This window comes from Odocoileus virginianus, chromosome 2 (assembly GCF_023699985.2).
Source record: "Odocoileus virginianus isolate 20LAN1187 ecotype Illinois chromosome 2, Ovbor_1.2, whole genome shotgun sequence".
In the NCBI taxonomy this organism is placed as follows: Eukaryota; Metazoa; Chordata; class Mammalia; order Artiodactyla; family Cervidae; genus Odocoileus; species Odocoileus virginianus.
The window spans coordinates 14,252,874-14,274,837 of record NC_069675.1 but is presented as its reverse complement, the minus strand read 5'-3'; the positions used below and the strand labels follow the sequence as shown (position 1 = coordinate 14,274,837).

The following is a 21,964-nucleotide window of genomic DNA, read 5'->3' as shown; positions in this document are numbered from 1 at the left end:
ACATCTCCTAAGATGCCCAGAAATCTCATTCAGTTATGACATCAGGTTCAGAGTTCATTATTTTATCATCTGAATTTGGTTGGGTTGTGGATGAGGCTCCTTGGGTACAGCTCTTTTTGATTTGGATACCACATTGTCCACCCCTCCCCCTCAATATATTTAGTATACAGTTTTGAGACAAAGACAGTTAATCACATTCAGTTCAGTTCAGTTCAATCTCTCATTCATGTCCAACTATTTGCGACCCAGTGCACCACAGCATGCCAGGCCTCCGTGTCCATCACCAACTCCCAGAGTTTACCCAAACTCATGTCCATTGAGTCGGTGATGTCATCTAGCTATCTCATCCTCTGTCGTCCCCTTTTCCTCCTGCCCTCAATCTTTCCTAACATCAGGGTCTTTTCAAATGAGTCAGCTATTTGCATCAGGTGGCCAAAGTATTGGAGTTTCAGCTTCAACATCAGTCCTTCCAATGAACACCCAGGACTGACTTCCTTTAGGATGGGCTGGTTGGATTTCCTTGCAGTCCAAGGGATTCTCAAGGGTTTTCTCCAACACCACAGTTCAAAAGCATCAATTCTTCTGCACTCAGCTTTCTTTATAGTCTAACTCTCACATCTGTACATGACTACTGGAAAAACCATAGCCTTGACTAGACGGACCTTTGTTGACAAAGGGATGTCTCTGCTTTTTAATATGCTGTCTAGGTTGGTCATAACTTTCCTTCCAAGGAGTAAGCGCCTTTTAATTTCATGGCTGCAATCACCATCTGCAGTGATTTTGGAGCTCAGAAAGATAGTCAGCCACTGTTTCCACTGTCTCCGCATCTATTTTCCATGAAGTGATGGGACCAGATGCCATGATCTTAGTTTTCTGAATGTTCAGCTTTAAGCCAACTTTTTCACTCTCCTCTTTCACTTTCATCAAGAGGCTCTTTAGTTCTTCACTTTCTGCCATAAGGGTGGTGTCATCTGCATATCTGAGGTTATTGATGTTTCTCCCAGCAGTCTTGATTCTAGCTTGTACTTTCTCCAGCCCAGTGTTTCTCCTGATGTACTCTGCATATAAGTTAAATAAGTAGGGTGACAATATACAGCTTTGACATACTCCTTTTCCTATTTGGAACCAGTCTGTTGTTCCATGTCCAGTTCTAACTGTTGCTTCCTGACATGCATACAGGTTTCTCAAGAGGCAGATGAGGTGGTTGGGTATTCCCATCTCTTTCAGAATTTTCCACAGTTTATTGTGATCCACTCAGTCAAAGGCTTTGGCATAGTCAACAAAGCAGAAATAGATGTCTTTCTGGAACTCTCTTGCTTTTTTGATGATCCAGCGGATGTTGGCAATTTGATCTTTGGTTCCTCTACCTTTTCTAAAACCAGCTTGAACATCTGGAAGTTTACGGTTCACATATTGCTGAAGCCTGGCTTGGAGAATTTTGAGCATTACTTTACTAGCGTGTGAAATGAGTGCAATTGTGTGGTAGCTTGAGCATTCTTTGGCATTGCCTTTCTTAGGGATTGGAATGAAAACTGACCTTTTCCAGTCCTGTGGCCACTGCTGAGTTTTCCAAATTTGCTGTCATATTGAGTGCAGCCCTTTCACAGCATCATCTTTTAGGATTTGAAATAGCTCAATGGGAATTCCATCACATCCACTAGCTTTGTTCGTAGTGATGCTTTCTAAGGCCCACTGGACTTCACATTCCAGGATGTCTGGCTCTAGGTGAGTGATCACACCATCGTGATTATCTGGGTCGTGAAGATCTTTTTTGGATAGGTCTTCTGTGTATTCTTGCCACCTCTTCTTAATATCTTCTGCTTCTGTTAGGTCCATACCATTTCTGTCCTTTATTGAGCCCATCTTTGCATGAAATGCTCCCTTGGTATCTCTCATTTTCTTGAGGAGATCTCTTGGAGGGTGGAAAAATGAAAAGCGTGTAGTGGTCTCTGTTCTAAAGCAGTTCTGAAATTTAACCAGAAAATGTCCTTGATTATGGCTTGGTTCTATCTTCTGATAGTGGTTTCGTAATTCATTACAGATGGTTCCTAATTTATGCTGGCTCCACTTTGGATTTTTTGGCTTTTTGATTGTGTGAAAGTGATACATATGAAGTAGAAACTGTACTTTGAATTTTGATCTTTTCCCAGGCTAGCAATATGTATGATACTCTCTCATGTTTCTAGGCAGTGGCAGGGAGTTGCAGCTCCCAGTCAGCCATGTAATCATGAGGGTGAACACCCGATACACTTAAACATCCTTTTGTACTCAAGAAACAATTATGTTTTTCATTTTCAGTACAGTATTCAATAATTTGGGCTTCCTGGGTAGCTCAGCTGGTAAAGAATCCTCCTACAGTGCGGGAGACCTGAGTTTGATCCTTGGGTTGGGAAGATCTCCTGGGGGCGGGCATGGCAACCCTCTCCAGTATTCTTGCCTGGAGAATCCCATGGAGAGAGAAGCCTGGTGGGCTGTAGTCCATGGGGTTGCAAAGAGTCAGACATGACTGAACGACTAAGTATAGCACATTCAATGAATTACATGAGAGATTCAGCACTTTATTATAAAATACACTTTGTTTTAGATAATTTTGCCCATTTGCAGGTTATTGAAAATGTTGTAAGCACACTTAAGGTAGGCTAGGCTAAGCTATGATATTTAGTAGCTTAGGTGTAGTAAATGTATTTTCAACTTATAATCAATTTATTTAGACTTAACCTCATTGTAAGTTGAGGAAGATCTGTATTATTCTTAGCTCTTGGCTGGGTCTTTCTGGCTCTTGGCTCTATTCTCTGAGTCCTTTTTACTTTTCATAAGAAGTGGGCTTTGTTTGCATCTGAGTAGTAGTTTTATTCTGCATTATGTGACAGTTAAAAGCCTAAAGGCTTTTTTCATTTGAGATAGTGTTTTGTTTTAGTACAAACTGATAGAACTCCATTAACCACTTTGTGGGTTTCCTATATATAAGATTAGAAGTGCATTCCATTAGACAAAAGTTACATCCACAGTTCTTAACTGAGACACGATTCTCTCCTCTTTCTTACTGAGATAGGATTCTCTCCACCTTGGAGCCCACTAACGTGGGTTGTGTAATTTCTCAGAAGCCCTTTTACCTCCCTGAGAGAACATGCAGGCATGGTCTGAAGTCTTCCTGCGGTCCTAACACAGGCTTTTACAGATGTGGTTTTGATTTGGTGATTCTGAGCCCATGTTCTTGGTAGTACTTTGTATTTGGTCTTTGTCCTTAGGCTGTTTGCTTGACAGTGTTTGGCTATCTATAGGAGCTAGTGATGAGAAATAGTTATTTTTTAACCAAGAAACTCCTAGTTAGAAATATTTCTTTTAAATTGTGCTTACAGTTCTTTGGCTCCTGTTTTTCTTCTTACATCTCCTCATATTTGGCTGTGAAGAAGCCATTGACACTGAATATTTTGTTGGTTAATGTTAGTTAGACTTATAGATTCTCTCATCTTCTAAGTCATGTCATGTGACAGTTACATGCTAATTGTTTTCCGCCAGGAAGCAACATGGATAACCCTTCTAGCAGTGTCCTTCCTGCTTGTCTACTTTTCAGGCTCCTTGCTGCCCTTTGACCTTCCACCTATCTCTTGTCCCCAAAGCCAATATTATCTTTTATAGGTGTCTCTTTTAGTAATACACTTTTCCAGGCACCCATTTTTGGTCTCAGTTATCAGTAGTAGCATGGCATATCACCTTAAAGTACCTTTTTTTTTTTTTAATGAGTTCTGGTGATATTTTTGGTATTCCTTATGATTCTTTGGGCTAGAAATTTGTGGTCAGGGATGAGTGGTGACCAGTCATCTCTGTTTGATTTGCTGTCAGTTAAGATAGGTTGACTTAGGCTAGAGGTTCCAGGGTGCTCTCACTTTCTGTCTGGGGCTGTAATGTAGGTTGTCTACTAGGCACCTTAGTTCTCATCTTGGTCCTATCTCCGCTTGTTGTTACTTTTCTTCAGGGCCTTTCTTTACACATGGTTTCTGTTTCCTGCTCATCTATCCTGAAGTACATGGCAAGTCAGGGTAGCAAGAAAGTAAGTAGAAATTTTAGGCTTGGAAATGGCACAGTACCTATCACTTGTGCCATATTTTACTTGGCAATGCAAATCGGAAGACTGGATTCAAGGAAAAATTGACTCTGTACCTAATGGGAGGAGTGGCATGAGCATTCAGAGGTGGGAGGAATTCTGTTGACTATGTTTGTAGGTAGCCCACCACGGTAGCCCTGCAGTTAAATGGCTCTTTGGGAGATTATTGGTCTGTGTCCCTTCTCTAGTGCTTCCCTAACCCATTCCCTACTCCAGGGCAACTGGTCTACTCTGTCTTCTGTACCCATCTCAGTACCTGGCAAACAACAGGCTCTCAGTAATTAATTGTTGAATAAATTAATAGCAATCTGTCTGTAATACTTTCATTAAATATTTCCCAAAAATGAGATCAGATTTTTTTAATTAGCTGCTTTTTATGTCATGAACCTATTTACATGTTTCTTTTTTAACTCCTTTCAACTAGGTATACATAGGACTTTACAGTATATGACTATGTAGTACTTCAGTTGACTAATTTTAAAACTTTTCCCTCATTTTTCACTAATATGAAAATTATTATGTGCTAAAAAATATCTTAAGTGTATTGTTTATAATTCTCTTATATTAAGCAGATTTAGAAGTGATATTCATTAGAGCTTTCTTAAAAAAAAACAGTGAGTAATATAGAGGAGAAAATAAAATGACCCGTAATGTCCTTGCTCAGTTAAATTTGTTGACTTTTAAAAAATGGGTGTACATGATTTAAAAGCATACACAATGAGCAGTGAAAGCCTCTTTTATTCTCCTCAGCAGTGTTTACTGACAGTGAAGATTATTATGGAAATGCTAACATATATGTATGCATATATAAGTTTGTGTGTGTGTGAGTGTGTGTATATATATGACTTATACATACACATTTTTATGTAATTAAAATGTAAACAGGAGGTCATATCTTAAGCATTTTATTCTGATCCTTTTTTCCATATATTATCTTTACTATTGAAATTCATAATTTTTAATATTATATATAATTGCATTTGAGAGATATTGTTAAGTTGGGATATGTAGAAATCATCTATCTTGAAAAAGCTATTTACTCTTAAAATTTGGAGAAGTAAATGGCAACCCACTCCGGTATTCTTGTCTGGAAAATCTCGTGGATGGAGGAGCCTGGTAGGCAACAGTCCATGGGGTCACAAAAAGTTGGACGTGACTGAGTGACTAATACACACTCTTAAAATTAACAGCATGATCCCACTTCTTTTTCTTTGCATTTTACTCTGTTATCTTTCCCTCCTTTTATTCCTTTCTCTGTATTATTCCCATTTATTCTTTGTTTACAGTTTAAAATTTTAATTCATTTTTGGGTCACTGTAAAATGTATTCTTTATAACATAGAAAGCTATAAATATTGATAAATGTAGATTTGTAAATATCCAACACCGTCAAGATATAGAACAATTCCTTTGCTTCAGTTCTAGTGCTTTTTTGTTCAGAAAAATGTGCGAAGTAAGTAGTAGAATTCTTTAGTAACTTTTGAAGTGTTTGAGAAATATGGCCCTGTAAGAATACTTATGTTCGCTGTAAAAACATGATTATATTTTTAGCCATATAATACTTTTTGTTACTGCTAGTATTTTTGTAACATGGATGGCTTAAAAGCACAGTACTGTGTATTTAAATCTTTCATCTTAGGTTATAGGTTCAAGTCAATCTTAGAAATTCACTATGGTTAAGATTTGACAACTTCAGTACTTATACCATTAAATATATTTTAAAAAATATTGATTTTGTATAGTTTATCCATATTGTTAAGCCTAACTTGTAATTTCTTGTGTTTATTCTTATTAATTATATTTCTGAGTTCCCTGAGTGAGAAAACTACTATCAAATGCCTTGTATGGTATTAATTACTAATAACTGAACAGTTTTTCCTGTTCTTAATATCTTATATTAGTATAATACATGTGTTAAAATTGAGGAACCAATATTGATACGTGATTATTAAATAAAGTTGATAGTTTAATTACGATTTACTCTTTGTGTTAGTATAGTCTATGGCTTTGCCAAATGCTTCATTTCATGTCTGTCTACCTTTAATAGTCCCATGTAAAGTAGTTTTACTGTCTTAAAAATCCCCTGTGCTCTACCTATTTATCTTCTCTCTTCACTCCACATCCATCTAACCCCTGGTAACTACTGATCTTTTTATTGTTTTCATAGCCATATAGTTTCTGGAATATCGTGTAGTTGGAATCATGTAGTATATAGCCTTTTCAGGTTGATTTCTTGAACTTAGTAATATATTATCAAAATTCCTCCAAGTCTTTTTATGGCTTGGTAGCTTATTTTTCTTTGTTGTTGAATAATAGCCCATTTAATGGCTGTGTCAGTCTTTCCACTCACCTATTAAAATATTATTAATATCGTTGGATTCAGTTCAGTTCAGTGGCTCAGTGATGTCCGACTCTTTGCACCTCCATGAACTGCAGCACACCAGGCCTCCCTGTCTATCACCAACTCCCAGATGTTACCCAAACCCACGTCCATTGAGTTGGCGATGCCATCCAGCCATCTCATCCTCTGTAGTCCCTTTCTCCTCTTGCCCTCAATCTTTCCTAACATCAGGGTCTTTTCAAATGAGTCAACTCTTTGCATGAGGTGGCCAAAATATTGGAGTTTCAGCTTCAACATCAGTCCTTCCAATGAACACCCAGGACTGATCTCCTTTAGGATGGGCTGGTTGGATCTCCTTGCAGTTCAAGGGACTCTCAAGAGTCTTCTCCAATACCACAGTTCAAAAGCATCAATTCTCCCACGCTCAGCTTTCTTTATAGTCTAACTCTCACATCTATAAGTGACTACTGGAAAAACCATAGCCTTGACTAGATGGACCTTTGTTGACAAAGTAATGTCTCTGCTTTTTAATATACTGTCTAGGTTGGTCATAACTTTCCTTCCAAGGAGTAAGCACCTTTTAATTTCATGGCTGCAATCACCATCTGCAGTGATTTTGGAGCCCAGATAAAATCAGCCACTGTTTCCACTGTCTCCCCATCTATTTTCCATGAAGTGATGGGACCGGATGCCATGATCTTAGTTTTCTGAATATTCAGCTTTAAGCCAACTTTTTCACTCTCCTCTTTCACTTTCATTAAGAGGCTCTTTAGTTCTTCTTCACTTCCTGCCATAAGGGTGGTGTCATCTGCATATCTGAGGTTATTGATATTTCTCCCGGCAGTCTTGATTCCAGCTTATGCTTCCTCCAGCCCAGCGTTTCTCATGATGTACTCTGCATATAAGTTAAATAAGCAGGGTGCTAATACACAGCCTTGATGTACTCCTTTTCCTATTTGGAACCAGTCTGTTGTTCCATGTCCAGTTCTATAGAACTGGACATACAGGTTTTCATACAGGTTTCTCAAGAGGCAGGTCAGGTGGTCTGGTATGCCCATCTCTTTCAGAATTTTCCACAGTTTTATTGTGATCCACACAGTCAAAGGCTTTGGTATAGTCAACAAAGCAGAAATAGATGTCTTTCTGGAACTCTCTTGCTTTTTCGATGATCCAGCGGATGTTGGCAATTTGATCTCTGGTTCCTCTGCCTTTTCTAAAACCAGTTTGAACATCTGGAAGTTCACGGTTCATGTATTGCTGAAGCCTGGCTTGGAGAATTTTGAGCATTACTTACTAGCATGTGAGATGAGTGCAATTGTGCGATAGTTTGAGCATTCTTTGGCATTGCCTTTCTTAGGGATTGGAATAAAAGCTTACCCTTCCACTCACCTATTAACAGATTATCGATATCGTTGGATTAATATCTGTTATTTTTTTTACCATTTTCTATTCAGTGCTCTTGTTCTTTCTTGTCTTACTCTCTTTTTCTTTTTCCTCTGATTTTAATTGAACATTTAATATGAATTCATTTTCTTTCCTCTCAGCATAAGTTACACTTCTTTTTACCTTTTTTAATTGTTGCTGTAAAGTTTGCAGCATACATTTGCAACTGATGCAAGTATACTTTCAAGTAACACTGTACTGATTCATGCAGTGCGAGTATCTTACAGTATTCACAATTTTTTTTCTTATCCCTTATAACATTGTTATCATTCATAAACTATAATTTTCAAGCACATTATTGCTGTAATTATTTTGAACAAATCATTATGTTAGATCAATTAAGAATAAGAAAAATAAAATGAAATAAACCAAAGATGATATTTTATATTCTTTTATTCCTTTCTAATGTGCTTCTTTTCTTTTGTGTTGATATAAGCTTATGAACTATGTCGTTTTCCTTCTCTCTGAAAGACTTTTTACCCGTTCATGGCTCTGATTTTATTATTTAAAACTTGCTATTTTGGGTTGGAGAAAGGATTTCTTTTATCTTTGCCACCTCCTCAAGAACACACAAGAGATGTTTCCTTTTCCAGTGTTTCTGTTAATCACAAATTAAGAATAATGTATTTTATTTATAGGGAGTAATTAAGTGGGCTGGTAAACAAAACTCATTTTGGTTCCATCATGGTAATTCCTTCCTGTCCAGTTTTACTAGTTATTGATGTAAAGATCTGATTGCTTTTAAGATATTTACCTTTATTTTTTTGGGCTCCAAAATCACTGCAAATGGAGATTGCAGCCATGAAATTAAAAGATCCTTACTCCTTGGAAGGAAAGTTATGACCAACCTAGCAGCATATTAAAAAAGCAGAGAGATTCCTTTGTCAACAAAGGTCCGTCTAGTCAAGGCTATGGTTTTTCCAGTAGTCATGTACAGATGTGACAGTTGGACTATAAAGAAAGCTGAGTGCTGAAGAATTGATGCTTTTGAACTGTGGTGTTGGGTAAGACTCTTGAGAGTCCCTTGGACTGCAAGGAGATCCAACCAGTCCATTCTAAAGGAGATCAGTCCTGGGTGTTCATTGGAAGGACTGATGTTGAAGCTGAACCTCCAATAGTTTGGCCACCTGATGCAAAAAGCTGACTCATTTGAAAAGACCCTGATGCTAGGCAAGATTGAAGGCAGGAGAAGGGAACGACAGAGGGTGAGATGGTTGGATGGCATCGCTGAGTCAATGAATATGGGTTTGGGTAGACTTTGGCAGTTGGTGATGGATAGGGAGGCCTGGCATGCTGCGATTCATGGGGTTGCAAAGAGTCAGACATGACTGAGTGACTGAACTGAATTTAACCTTCAAAATTAAAAAATTTGATTAATCTGAATTTTTCAGATATGAGTAGAGTTGCTTAATTGTGCAGGGAATAATGAGTGATGCAAAAACAAGTAAATATTGTGTGTTTCCTTAGCATATAGTCCAGTTGGAGAGATAACTGTATATAAATGTAATATAATTCAAAATGTAATAAATTCAACAAAAGAGTTTATAGAAACAGAAAAAACGGGGTGAAGGTGATTGCTGAATTAGGGGATTATGAAGAAGATGATGTTTGAGTGGACTTTGAGGATGGCTATAATTTTCACAGAATGAGGCAGATTTTTTTGTTGGAAACAGAGTACTGTAAATATAAAATGCAGAAGTCAGAAAACCCAGGGCTAATTTTAAGAGCGGGAACCTATTTGACTTAGCTTGTGGGAGTTACAGAAGTCTGGTTTAGTAACTGAGGTCTGTCTCTAGATGACTTTTATTGGACCTTCATAGGTAGAAAAACTTTTTCACAGATATGAATGTTGTTAGTTTGATATTGATTCTGCCACTTGTTATCGTATACCTTATCTGACCTTTCACACATATATGGTACCAACATGCGTTTGGAGACATTGAATAGGTAACCTTGTAGGGGCATAGAGAAAGAGGGCCAAGATTAGAAAGCTGGAATGGTTGGTTGTGACAGGATTATGAAGGACCTTGAATGTCATTTTAAGATATTTGTGTTTTATTCCATGATTGTTATAGAGCTAGTAAATGTTCTTCAGAAAAAGAGGGAGATGATTAGAACTTGACTGTAGGAGTATTCCTCTTTGATGGCATGATGGTACTGTGAAGGATGGATTAGAGTTGGAGGAGGCTGATAGAAATAGTTTAGAAATCATGGAGGCTTTGAACTACAATAATGATGGATAGGATGGCAAACTGAGCAGATTATGGGAGAATGAAGAATACTTCGTAAATATTTCTGTGTGGGAGAGTAAGATAATTTTAAATACATTTAATGTCTAAGAGTGTACAGTTATCAGAGATGGTCAAGATGTTAACTTTTTGATGTAAACCAGGTATAATTTTAGGAGAGCATAGGGCATGGAAATGTTGACTTGTTTCTATCAAAATACTGGAATGTTTCTATCAAAATACTGAAATGACCATAATTCTGAAAGCTAACTTGGGCCAGTTCATCGTAGTACTGTTTTGCTTCAAACAGTTGAGTTTCAATAATAGAGTTCAGTAAGATTCTCTGGTACCTGAAATATGCCTGCCCTTGTAAAATCTTTTTTACTATTTTTCCTATCGGAATGGAAATTCAGAAAGGTATACCCTTTGAAATTAATTTTGATAATCTCATTGTATTCCCTTACCTGATCAAGCAGTAAAGATTTATAATGACTTAAATGTTAATTTTAGTTGTCATTGACAATTTACCTTCTCCCTTTTCCCTCTCTTTTTCCCCAGTTTCTTTGGCTCTGCCTGATGTTTTCTGGGTCTTTATAGTTTATTCTTAAGTCAGAGTATTCTGCATTTAATCTGTATGTGTGTCCCTGTCGTTGAAGGAGAATTTGATCAAGAGGAAAAGATTAGCTGAATTCTTCCACGTAGGGCTCCGTGAAACTCCACATTATGATTTCTTTCTGTCTCTGTGCCTTTAACACCTTTTTTGAGGGTTCCATGACCAGCCTCACTTGAAGGACTCATAGATGTATCATGACTATGGTTTATTAGAAAAGATGTGATACACAGCAGGACCAGCAAGGGACAAAAGACATGTCAGGCAGAATATGGAGGGATCCAAATGTAGGCTTCCAACATTCTCCCTCCCATAGGGATGGGCTGAACAGAACGTGGTTCCTCCAGCACTGTAACACATGTACAGTGTTTCTGGTCAGGGATGCCTGCTTTAAGATTCTAAATCCAGGACTTTTGTTAGGGGCTAGTCATGTAGACACATTGCCTGTGTAACTACTCACAGCTATACTGAAATTCCAGACTCCAAGAAGGAAAGCAGGTGTTTGCCATAATCACATAATTTATGAACAATCTAGGCAAGCTGGTACTGTGTCCCAAGTGGGTAAAAAGAGCTTTAATCCATCTAAATAACATTGCAGAAGCCAAGTTGCTAGGTACCCAAAGGCCAGTCTCCATAGACCTTTCTAAAGATTTCAGCAACAAATCCGCTGAATTTAACCCAGTTGCAGAATTCCCTTTCCACTTCCTCAGTTCCAGGCTGCCGTATTGCCATTCCAACTTTGTGAATTTTTGACTCACCTGAATACCATTTTAACCCTTATTATAGTTTAGGTTTGTACTAGGTCTTAAGATTCTTCTTTCCTTTCTGATTTGGCCTCAGTCAAGGTCTTCAACTATTTAAAATGATCATCAGAGAAAAGTAAGGTATGCTCTTGTGTGGTTACTCTTTAACAGAGTGGAATGACTTGTCTGTGGACATGGAAAACAGCCTGAGATTTTCTACCCCCATCCAGCTTAAATGACAGCCACAAGAGCGGTGTGATTTTCACATGTGTTCTTACCCTGTGACTTTTATACTCCTGGTTGTGTATTTCTGCATATATCTTGTTTTTTTTTTTAAATTTTCATTTATTGAGATTTTAGACCAAACGTATGTTTTATTTGTATGTTGCTCAGTTTCTCTTTTTCATGAACATTGAAGATTCCTTTGGATTAGTACATGTATATCAGGAAGAGAGCATTTTTTAGAATTACAGAGCATGGACTATCTCTGAAATAAATAAAATTTCGTATTTGATTGTAATGGAACAGTTTTTGTTTCTGTGACCATGAAAAGGATGAGCAAGAGGTACCATAAGACATTTGAGAAGATTGTAATATATTTTATTTCTATCAGAGTAGACTTTTAGTATTTATCTATATATGTTTTGTCCTCTTTTTTCCACCTGTGAATATTTTCTATCTAAAAGAGGAGAGGAGAATAAATTATATAGTGCTATTGTGGCAACAGCTTCAGCATCTTAGAGATAAGAATAGCTTTTCTTTTGACCGGCTTAGTTATGATTTTTAAAAAATTCTCACCTGAGATGCTCTAGACTGCTTCTAAAATCTTTGGGAAGTTGGAAGGATTTGTATAGAAAAGAAAATTCTCGTGTTCATCAATGTTGTTCAGAGGAAAAATATTCAAATAAATGCCATGAAAAGAATAAGCAAATAACTATTTGTATACAGTATTTGATCTAGTTTAAAATGTCATCACTTTTAAGATTTCAGTTATTTATGTGCCACTAATTTCGTGAAAACTGCCATTGAAATGATTTTCTTATCACTTAGAATACTTATATTAGAATTCATATTTTTCTTCTGATGAGGACTTTTAAAATCTATGCTTATCAAGTTTCAGATGTTCATATAGTATTATCAACTATAACATTAACTATAGAACTGTGTTAGCTACAGAATTCACATTTTTATGTTAGAATTTTTACATTAGAATTTAGACTTTTTTGTACTCTGTACCAGTAAAAGCATTGGTGAAAGAGTGATATTGTTTGTTTTTAAGAAAAGTGCTTCACTATTGGTTCTGTGATTTCAGTTTTTTTGTTTGTTACACATCTTGGATACAGTAATTTTCTGCAGCATGGATTAAGGCGTAGGGCAGAAAAAGAAGGGCTAAAACTTTCATCTGTATTACTAAAGTGCTCATAGGTATTTTGTAAGGTGGGTTTTATTAACCTTGTTTTTATGGATGACAGATGATAGTTTATAGAGTTGTGCAGACATTTTCACAATCTAGTTTTTTTAAAAAGAATATTTTGTTTACTTTTATTTATTTATTTATTTGGCTGGACTGGATCTTAGTTATAGCATGTGGGATCTTTAGCTGCAGCATATGGGGTCTAGTTCCTTAACCAGGGATCAAACCTGGGCTCCCTGCATTGGGGACATGGAGTCTGAGCCACTAGACCACTAGGGAAGTCCCTCACAGTCTAGTTTTAACTTTTTTGTCACCCAAAAAAGAAACCTTGTGTTCATTTGAGGGCAGTTTGTGCTTCTGTTCTCAACCTCAGGTATCCATTTACCTTCTTTCTCTGTAGATTTGTATTTTTTGGAAATTTTAAATAAATGGAATCATACAACATGTGTCTGTCCTTTTTCACTTAGCATACTGTTTTTGAGATTCATCCAGGTTGCACTGTGTATTAATGGTTCATTCATTTTTTATTGCCAAGTGGATATTCCATCGTATGAATATGCCCCATTCTGTTTAACCATTCACCAGTTGATGGACATTTGGATCATCTTCATTTTTGGCTATTAGGAATAATGTTATAAACATTCTTGTACAAGTCTTTATATGAATATATGTTTTCATTTCCCTTGAATAGGTACTTGAATGGAATTGCTGAGTCATACGATAAGTCTGTGTTTTTCATAGTGATAGCAGCATGTTATATTCTAGGGAGCAAAGCATGAGGGTTCTGTTTCTCCATGTTCTGGCCAGTACCTGGTAATTCCAGTCTTCACGTTACAACCCTTCTGACAGCTGTGTAGCAGCCTGACTGTGCTCTTAGTTTGCCGTCTCCCCAGTGCCTTGTGAAGTTGAGCAACTTTTCATATGATAGTCATTTGTGTATCTTCTTTTGTGAAATGTCTGTTCATATATTTTGCCCTCATTTTAATTTGAAAATTTATCTTTTTACTTAGTTATGAGAGATTTTTGTATTCTGGACATAAGTTTCTTATTGATATGCAAAGATTTCTTCCCATGGTATGTCTTATTTGTTTGTTTTCTTAATGGTGTTTATCGAAGAGCAAATGTTCTTGATGAATTCAATTTCTTTTTTTTTTTTTTTCTTATATGGATTCCACTTTTGGTATCAAGAAATCTTTGCCTAATCTAGGCTTACATAGATTTTCTCTTCTTGAACATGCTCAGCAAACACAACCCGCAGACCATATCTAGCCAACAGCTTGTATTGTAATGTTTTATTAGAGCATAGATACACCCATTCATTTACCTATCGACTGTGGCTGCTTTCTCTTTACAGTAACAGTTGCGTAGTTGCTAAAGAGATTGTATAGCCCAGAAAATCTAAAGTATGGCCCATTTCAAAACATGTTTGCTGAACCCTGTTCTCTTAAGTGTTACGATTTTAGCTTATAATATAGTTGTGTCTCATGAAAGATGATGCTGTTAAAGTGCTGCACTCAATATGCCAGCAAATTTGGAAAACTCAGCAGTGGCCACAGGACTGGAAAAGGTCAGTTTTCATTCCAATCCCTAAGAAAGGCAATGCCAAAGAATGTTCAAACTACCGCACAATTTCACTCATCTCACACGCTAGTAAAGTAATGCTCAAAATTCTCCAAGCCAGGCTTCAGCAATACATGAACCGTGAACTTCCAGATGTTCAAGCTGGTTTTAGAAAAGGCAGAAGAACCAGAGATCAAATTGCCAACATCCGCTGGATCATCAAAAAAGAAAGAGAATTCCAGAAAAACATCTGTTTCTGCTTTGTTGACTATGCCAGTGCCTTTGACTGTGTGGATCACAATAAAACTGGAAAATTCTGAAAGAGATGGGCGTACCAGACCATCTGACCTGCCTCTTGGGAAACCTATATGCAGGTCAGGAAGCAACAGTTAGAACTGGACATGGAACAACAGACTAGTTCCAAATAGGAAAAGGAGTACGTCAAGGCTGTATATTGCCACCCTGCTTATTTAACTTATATGCAGAGTACATCATAAGAAACGCTGGGCTGGAAGAAGCACAAACTGGAATCAAGATTGCCAGGAGAAATATCAATAACCTCAGATATGCAGATGACACCACCCTTATGGCAGAAAGTGAAGAAGAACTAAAGAGCCTCTTAATGAAAGTGAAAGAGGAGAGTAAAAAAGCTGGCTATAACTCAACATTCAGAAAACTTAAGATCATGGCATCTGGTTCCATCACCTCATGAGAAATAGATGGGGAGACAGTGGAAACTGTCAGACTTTATTTTTTTGGGCTCCAAAATCACTGCAGATGGTGACTGCAGCCATGAAATTAAAAGATTCTTACTCCTTGGAAGGAAAGTTATGACAAACCTAGATAGCATATTAAAAAGGAGAGACATTACTTTGCCAACAGAGGTCTGTCTGGTCAAGGCTGTGGTTTTTCCAGTGGTCATGTATGGATGTGAGAGTTGGACTGTGAAGAAAGCTGAGCGCAGGAGAATTGATGCTTTTGAACTGTGGTGTTGGAGAAGACTCTTTTGAGAGTCCCTTGGACTGCAGGGAGATCCAACCAGTCCATCCTGAAGGAGATCAGTCCTGGGTGTTCATTGGAAGGACTGATGTTGAAGCTGAAACTCCAGTATTTTGGCCACCTGATGCAAAAAGCTGACTCATTGGAAAAGACCCTGATGCTGGGAGGGATTGGGGGCAGTAGGAGAAGGGGACGACAGAGGATGAAATGGCTGGATGGCATCACTGACTCGATGGACATGAGTTTGAGTAAGCTCCAGGAGTTGGTCATGGACAGGGAGGCCTGGCGTGCTGTGATTAATGGGGTCCCAAAGAGTCAGACACGACTGAGCGACTGAACTGAACTGAACTGATGATCCAATTTGTGTGTGGTACAAGGTAAAGTTCTGACTTCACTTTTTGTCCTATGGATTATGCAATTATCCCAATACTATTTGTTGAAAAGACTATTCTGTAGGTAACAAGTCATTTTCTTTTTGCTGCTTTCACGATTTTCTCTTTGTCTTTGGTTTTCATCAGTTCATTATGCCATATCTAAGTTGGGAATCTTTTTATACTTACCTAATTTGGGTTGTTGAGTGTTTTTGATCTCTAGATAAATGTTCCATGAAATTTGGGAAGTTTTCAGCCATTATTTTTTCTAACTTTTTTCCTGTAACTTTTGTGGGACCTGCATTGTGTGCATCCTCATGTATTTGATGTGTACACGTCTCCAGTGCTCTATTCATTTTTTTCCCTCTGTTCTTCAGATTGGATAACTTATTTTGTCTTCAATTTTATTGATTCTTTATGTAATATTGATTTTCCTCTTCAGACCATATAGTGAATTTTTCATTTCAGTTATACTTTTCAATTCCAAAATTTCCCTTTGGTTCTTTTTAATGTTTTACATTTCTTTGTTGATATTTGCTGTAGTCATTGTATATATGTATACATTAAACTTTTCAAAGCATACTTTCCTTTATTTCTTTGAACATGTTTATAATAACTTTAGGGGCTTCCCAGGTGATGCTAGTGGTAAAGAATCTGCCTGCCAGTGTAGTAGATGTGGGTTTAATTCCTGGGCCAGGAAGATCCCCTGGAGTAGGAAAAGATACCCCACTCCAGTATTCTTTCCTGGAAAAGTACATGGACAGAGAAGCCTGGCAGGCTACGGCCCATGGGGCTGCAAAGAGTCGGACACGACTGAGTGAGCACATAACTCTTAATATCTGTCTGATTCCACTTGTACAACTTCTGCTAGCTCTCTCCTTGCCTCCAGGAATGGGTTACAGTTTCTTTGTTCTTTGACTCAGAATTTTTTTTTCCTTGAAACTGAACTTTTACATAGTACAGTATATTATAGCAACTTTATTGTAATTTTATTAATGTTTTTCTTCAGATGATGGTAGTGGTGGTTTCATTCATTCATTTATTTATTTTTGGCTGCGCTGGGTCTTCGTGGCTTTACTAGTTGCAGCAGACAGGGTCTGCTGTTTGTTGTGGTGTGTGGACTTCTCATTGCAGTGGTTTGTCTTGTGGAGCACAGGCTCTGGGGTATGCGGGCTTCAATAGTTGCAGCTCCCAGGCTTCCGGGCACAGGCTCAGTAGTTGTGGCACACAGACTTAGTTGTTCTGAGGCATGTGGGATCTTCCTGGACCAGCTATTGAACTGGCACCTCCTGCTTTGACAGGTGGATTCTTTACCACTGAGCTACCAGGGAAGCCCTCATTTTTTAAAAAAAGGACCTTTCATAGACTGTCTGCAGAATCTTTGTCACAGGGTTTGGCTGCTGATGCATCTGCTCAGCTTTTAAAACATTCTTACTCGTTTTTACCTCGACTTTCTAGAGCTCACCCTGGTGTCTACACTGCTTAGTGCTAGCTACTGTTTGTTTGGAAGTTGTGTTAAATACCATGAGCCTATATAGCCTTCACCATGAGCTGGGGGGCCGTGACTGTCTGGGGAGAACATTAGAAGTTTGCGCGTCTGCCTCCTTTGCTTTCTCTTGGGTTCTCTGGTCTCCCTGTGCTGTTGTGCATCCTTGTTTCCGGGCAGCCAGGGACCCTAAGAGCTGTCCCTGGGCTGCCCTGCCCTCTGTGCTTGCTCCCACCCTCCCGACTCCCTGGCTTCTGGGGGGAGCTTCAGCCTTCTGGACCTCCCCTGCACACGTGTGCTGCCTCCTCTTCAGCCAGGGCATCTTCTCAGAACATGGGAGTTTATCCTGTCCCTATATGGCTCTCTCCTTCCCAGGACCTCCCTGTTAGATTTCTAGGTAGTCCTCAGGTTTGTGGCTTGCCTCAAATGGTGTGGTCATTTCAGGCTACAAAAGTGGCAGGACTTTCTGTTTCCTGCTGGGTGTGGGTATTCTGCTCTCTGCCCCAAGTCAAAGTCAGCCTCCTTCAACAGCGAAGCTGCTGGTTTTTTCATAGCGAGGCCAGCCTCACCTTGCATTTACCGTAATGTTGGAGGGAGGATAGAGGCAGTTCCTGGTAAGATGTCAGACTTGCACTGTTCTCAAAAAGCTCATTGTATTTTTCAGGAATTAACTCTTCTCATTGTATTTTTCAGTCTTTGCTTGATTTTCAGAGCACAAAATGGTTGTTTTTTGGACAGTTTTATTCAGTTTTATGATTGTTTGAGGGCGGAATTTTATATTCCTTCGCTAGGGAAGACGAGCTTCACAACTTGGGTTCTGAACTTTTTGTAGGAATATCACATTTCAAAGCCAAATGCTGTCTTCTTTGATTTATGCTTTGTGGGGATAGAGAACAATAGTAACAATAATTTTTTGAAAAGTGAAATGACAGAGAGGTGGATGGATGAATCTTGATTCAAAGGTTGAATTTCTCCATAGTATGAGACTTTTGCCCATGTGTAGATAGCTCAGACTGAGGTTAACTGGGTGGTTTGTTGGCTCTCAAAGAGTAGACTCGTGATGTTTCTCCAGGGAAAACCAACACTGACGAAGTACTTTGCTTACAGTATTCCTCACTTTGTAACAGTTTTATGAATTAGGTATTGTAATTATGATCATTTTACAAATAAGATAAATTTTTAGGTTAGTAACTTCCCTCTGCACTCATCATTTGTTTGTATGTGATAGAAACAATGCTTGAACCCATTTCTTCTGACTTCTTGTTTTTTATACTCTGCTTCCCTGCTGTGTCATTTTAATGATCTTAGTGTTTTTATTTATGTAGGTAGTACTTGAAGTTAGAACAACTCATAACAATCTTCTTGAATTTTTTGCTAGAGTACAAATTCTTTTCTTTCATTTGATAATCACTCTTACCTTACTGAAAAGCCCCTATTCATTCACGCAGTTGTGAAGCACAGTGGTAAGAATCATAGAAAGAGATATCCCATGGCAGCTTCCTCTGCCAGCTTCCTGTTTTTTTCTTACTCCATAGATGCAGATTCTGCCCAAGAAGCCCCTGCATTGCAGAGGGACTGGAGATCTGTATGATCTGTTTATTTCGCAATTGACAAGGGTAAGGGGGCCTTTTTGGGGGAGGCGCTTGGGTGCCCTGAATTTAGCTTTATGAAATTGAGCTAACATTTATTTTGGTAATACTTAAACCTAGTTGTTTTTTTTTTTTTTTTTTTACAGACCCTTCTATAAATTCTGTTTGCCCTACATCAATTAAGTGCCAAATTATCATATTAAAAACCATATATTATAAGATTTTTTTTATTAAGTCCTGTTCAGAACAAGTCAGACAAGCATGAGTCATGTTTCTAAAATGTCAACTCTGGGATCATTTAGAATATAAATAGTACTGAATATATGTAAGTTAAATTTCACCACATGAAAATGTTAAAGGTCTGTTTCTGTAGCCCGGCAATTATTCTTAATTCGCTTTGTTCCTTTTCCATACTCTTTCAATCTGTAGAGTGAAAAAGTGTAAATATGCTGTAGACATTGTGGATGGGCGTGGTATCTTTTTCTTGCTGCCAGAAATTAATACCTATTTTCTTGAATTCTATGTCCATCCTAGATGCCAGTGAAATTTGAGTTGTATCTTCAGACTGTCCTATATCTGTTTAATTAGTTTAGGTGTGAGGTGCAGCTGGTGAATCTTTTGGGAGCCAAGATAAGTTTTGTGGGTCTCACTTGGCAGGTTTATAGAGCTAGTGCCAGAAATGGTGGTGTTTACAATCAGAATTAAGTAAGGAAGAATCTAATGCTCTTTTAAACTGCAGAAGCATTGGGCAGAGATGATTGTAGCTTTTATGGGTAGTTGAGAAGATTGATGATAGTGGTTTGATGAGGTTACTTTTATATTTGATGATATTGTTAGTAGTAAAATAGCCTTGTTTACCGAGCTCCTTTACCTAAAGAACTACTGTACATTTCTGTAATTTAAACAGATATTTTTAATATTCTGTACCTCTCATTTTTAAATGGTTTTCTTTAAATATTAATTTATAGGTTTTAAGGATTCAACAGCATTATGTATATTATCCATACCACTGTTAATAAATGTTCCACTTTTTAGTGCCAAGCATTGGAAACCTATTTTTATTATATTTTTTAAATGACTTTTTTTTTTCTTCTGTTTTCTTTAAGCCATAAGGATGAGTTTACCATTATTCCTGTATTGGTTGGAGCTCTGAGTGAGTCAAAAGAACAGGAATTCGGAAAACTCTTCAGTAAATACCTAGCGGATCCTAGTAATCTCTTTGTGGTTTCTTCTGATTTCTGCCATTGGGGTAAGTTCTAGATTTTAACATTTCATGGTAGAGATTATGTACTTGTGGTTAAAGGTATCTTTTCTTTCTAAGCTCTGATCTTCAGTTATTATCACTTTCCTTGGAAAGTTAAACTTTTAGCAATAATATATAAAGGTGAATGAAAAACTCTTTTGGTCATTTTAAAAGGATGAGATTGTAATAGGGGATTATAGATACATTTCCAAAGGCGACTGGTATAATTGGATTCACACTGTGAGGGCATCCTTGCTTAGACACTTATGTTAGTAGGAGTTAAGATCTTTTAACCTCATTTCTAGGTAGAGCTGTGTGATAGATTCTCTGAAGTTAGTTTTTTGGCAGATAAAACAAATGTTCTTTAGAACGAAGAAGAGCACTGTGTGCTATGCCAGTCTTGCTCCACATTTCTTTTTTTTTTCTTTTTTTTTGTAATTAGTCCTTTCTTCTTTCTTTTTTTGCCTTTGGTGCTTAATTTTTGCTCATAGTTGCCTCCAAAGATTATACCTCCAAAGTATCCTCCAAAGATTGTAACACGTTAGTTACTAGCGCTGTGGTTTTCACTGGTTCATAAGGAAAAGAACTTCGAAGAGATTTTTGTTATTATTATGAATTAAAAAAAATAAGGAATCTTCACAGTGAATAGATCATAAAGGAAGTGAGATGTTTATGGATGCCTCTTTTAGTTAAATTTTTTTTTCTTGAATTCTTTGGATACAGTTTGTTCTGTTTATCCATTACTGTGATAGAATGTTTCTGAATCCTATTCCTTTTAGGACACTCTTTGACTCATTGATTTAATAGTTTAAGGATGCCAATATCTGTTCATTCTTCAGTTGTTTCTTTGATTATGGTGAAAAAATAAGGCACAACACCATACATTTTAAGCTACATAATGGGCAGAAAAACACCCTTAATGAGCTATAGGGAGCCCTGGACTTTGCATGTCTTGTCATTGATTGCCAGAGTTGATTCACCATTTATCAGGCATGGATAGGCTGGTTTCTTCTTCTCTTACGTCATGCTACACTGTGTGTGGCCTTGAGATTTCAGTTCAAGAGAACCATTCTCACTAATGGTATAGGTAAATATTTTATCACTGATTTGTCAGCTGGGGCTGCTTATCTCCGCAGGAGACATTTGGAAAAGCCTGGAGACAGTTTTGGTCCTCATAGCTGGAGTGGGGAGGAGGTGGGGATGCTATTGGCATCTAATGAGTAGAGTCCAGCAAAGCTGTTAGGTAAACATCCTGTAATGTACAAGATTATCTTGCCCACATGTTGATAGTGCTGAGGTTGAAAACCCTAGTTTAGGGTACTCAGGTAGCTCTGTCTGCTACCTTGCCAAATTCCTTAAAAGGCTCTCAGGATTCTTTAATAACAAATTTTATTTGCTAGTTGGTTTGCTACCTTTGACAGACGTTATTTTTTATGGATATAAGTGTATTACTTAGATCTGAAGGGGTTCTTTTTTTGGGGATTTTGAAGTTTAGTAATAAAACTAGGGAATATCATTATTGGCGGGAAAGCAATTTTCTTAGCATTATGAATAAAGCATGTTTTAGAAATTGAAAGTTCCTAAAGCATGTGTCCCTTCCTCTTCACTTTTAAGGCTCTTTGAATTGTTTAAAATCACTTCATGACTTAAATAATTCACTTCCCTGATATGATAGTATTCTTCAGGGCCTAGACTCTCCCTCAAGGTTGGTATAGTACAATCACAACATAAATCCACTTAAAAGACGAGTAGATGTTTTAATGTTGCTTTTGTTTGAACTCATCCTTTTTACCTCATTGATGATTATAAAGAAAATCCTAGTCCACTACTGTA

The 21,964-nt window shown here is 37.6% G+C and overlaps 1 protein-coding gene across 5 annotated transcripts in view; it reads left to right on the top strand.

Moving 5' to 3' along the window:
• The window catches only part of MEMO1 (mediator of cell motility 1), a 114,916-nt gene that overhangs the window by 73,240 nt on the left and 19,712 nt on the right, over positions 1 to 21,964 (top strand). For all 5 annotated transcript variants that reach the window (XR_011491180.1, XM_070476523.1, XM_070476541.1 and 2 more), the window contains one exon: positions 19,995 to 20,137. Coding sequence is in view for 4 of the 5 variants with exons in the window: in XM_070476523.1 (XP_070332624.1) it covers positions 19,995 to 20,137 (143 nt within the window). In the remaining variant the exon portion in view is untranslated. The remainder of the gene's footprint in view (positions 1 to 19,994; positions 20,138 to 21,964) is intronic.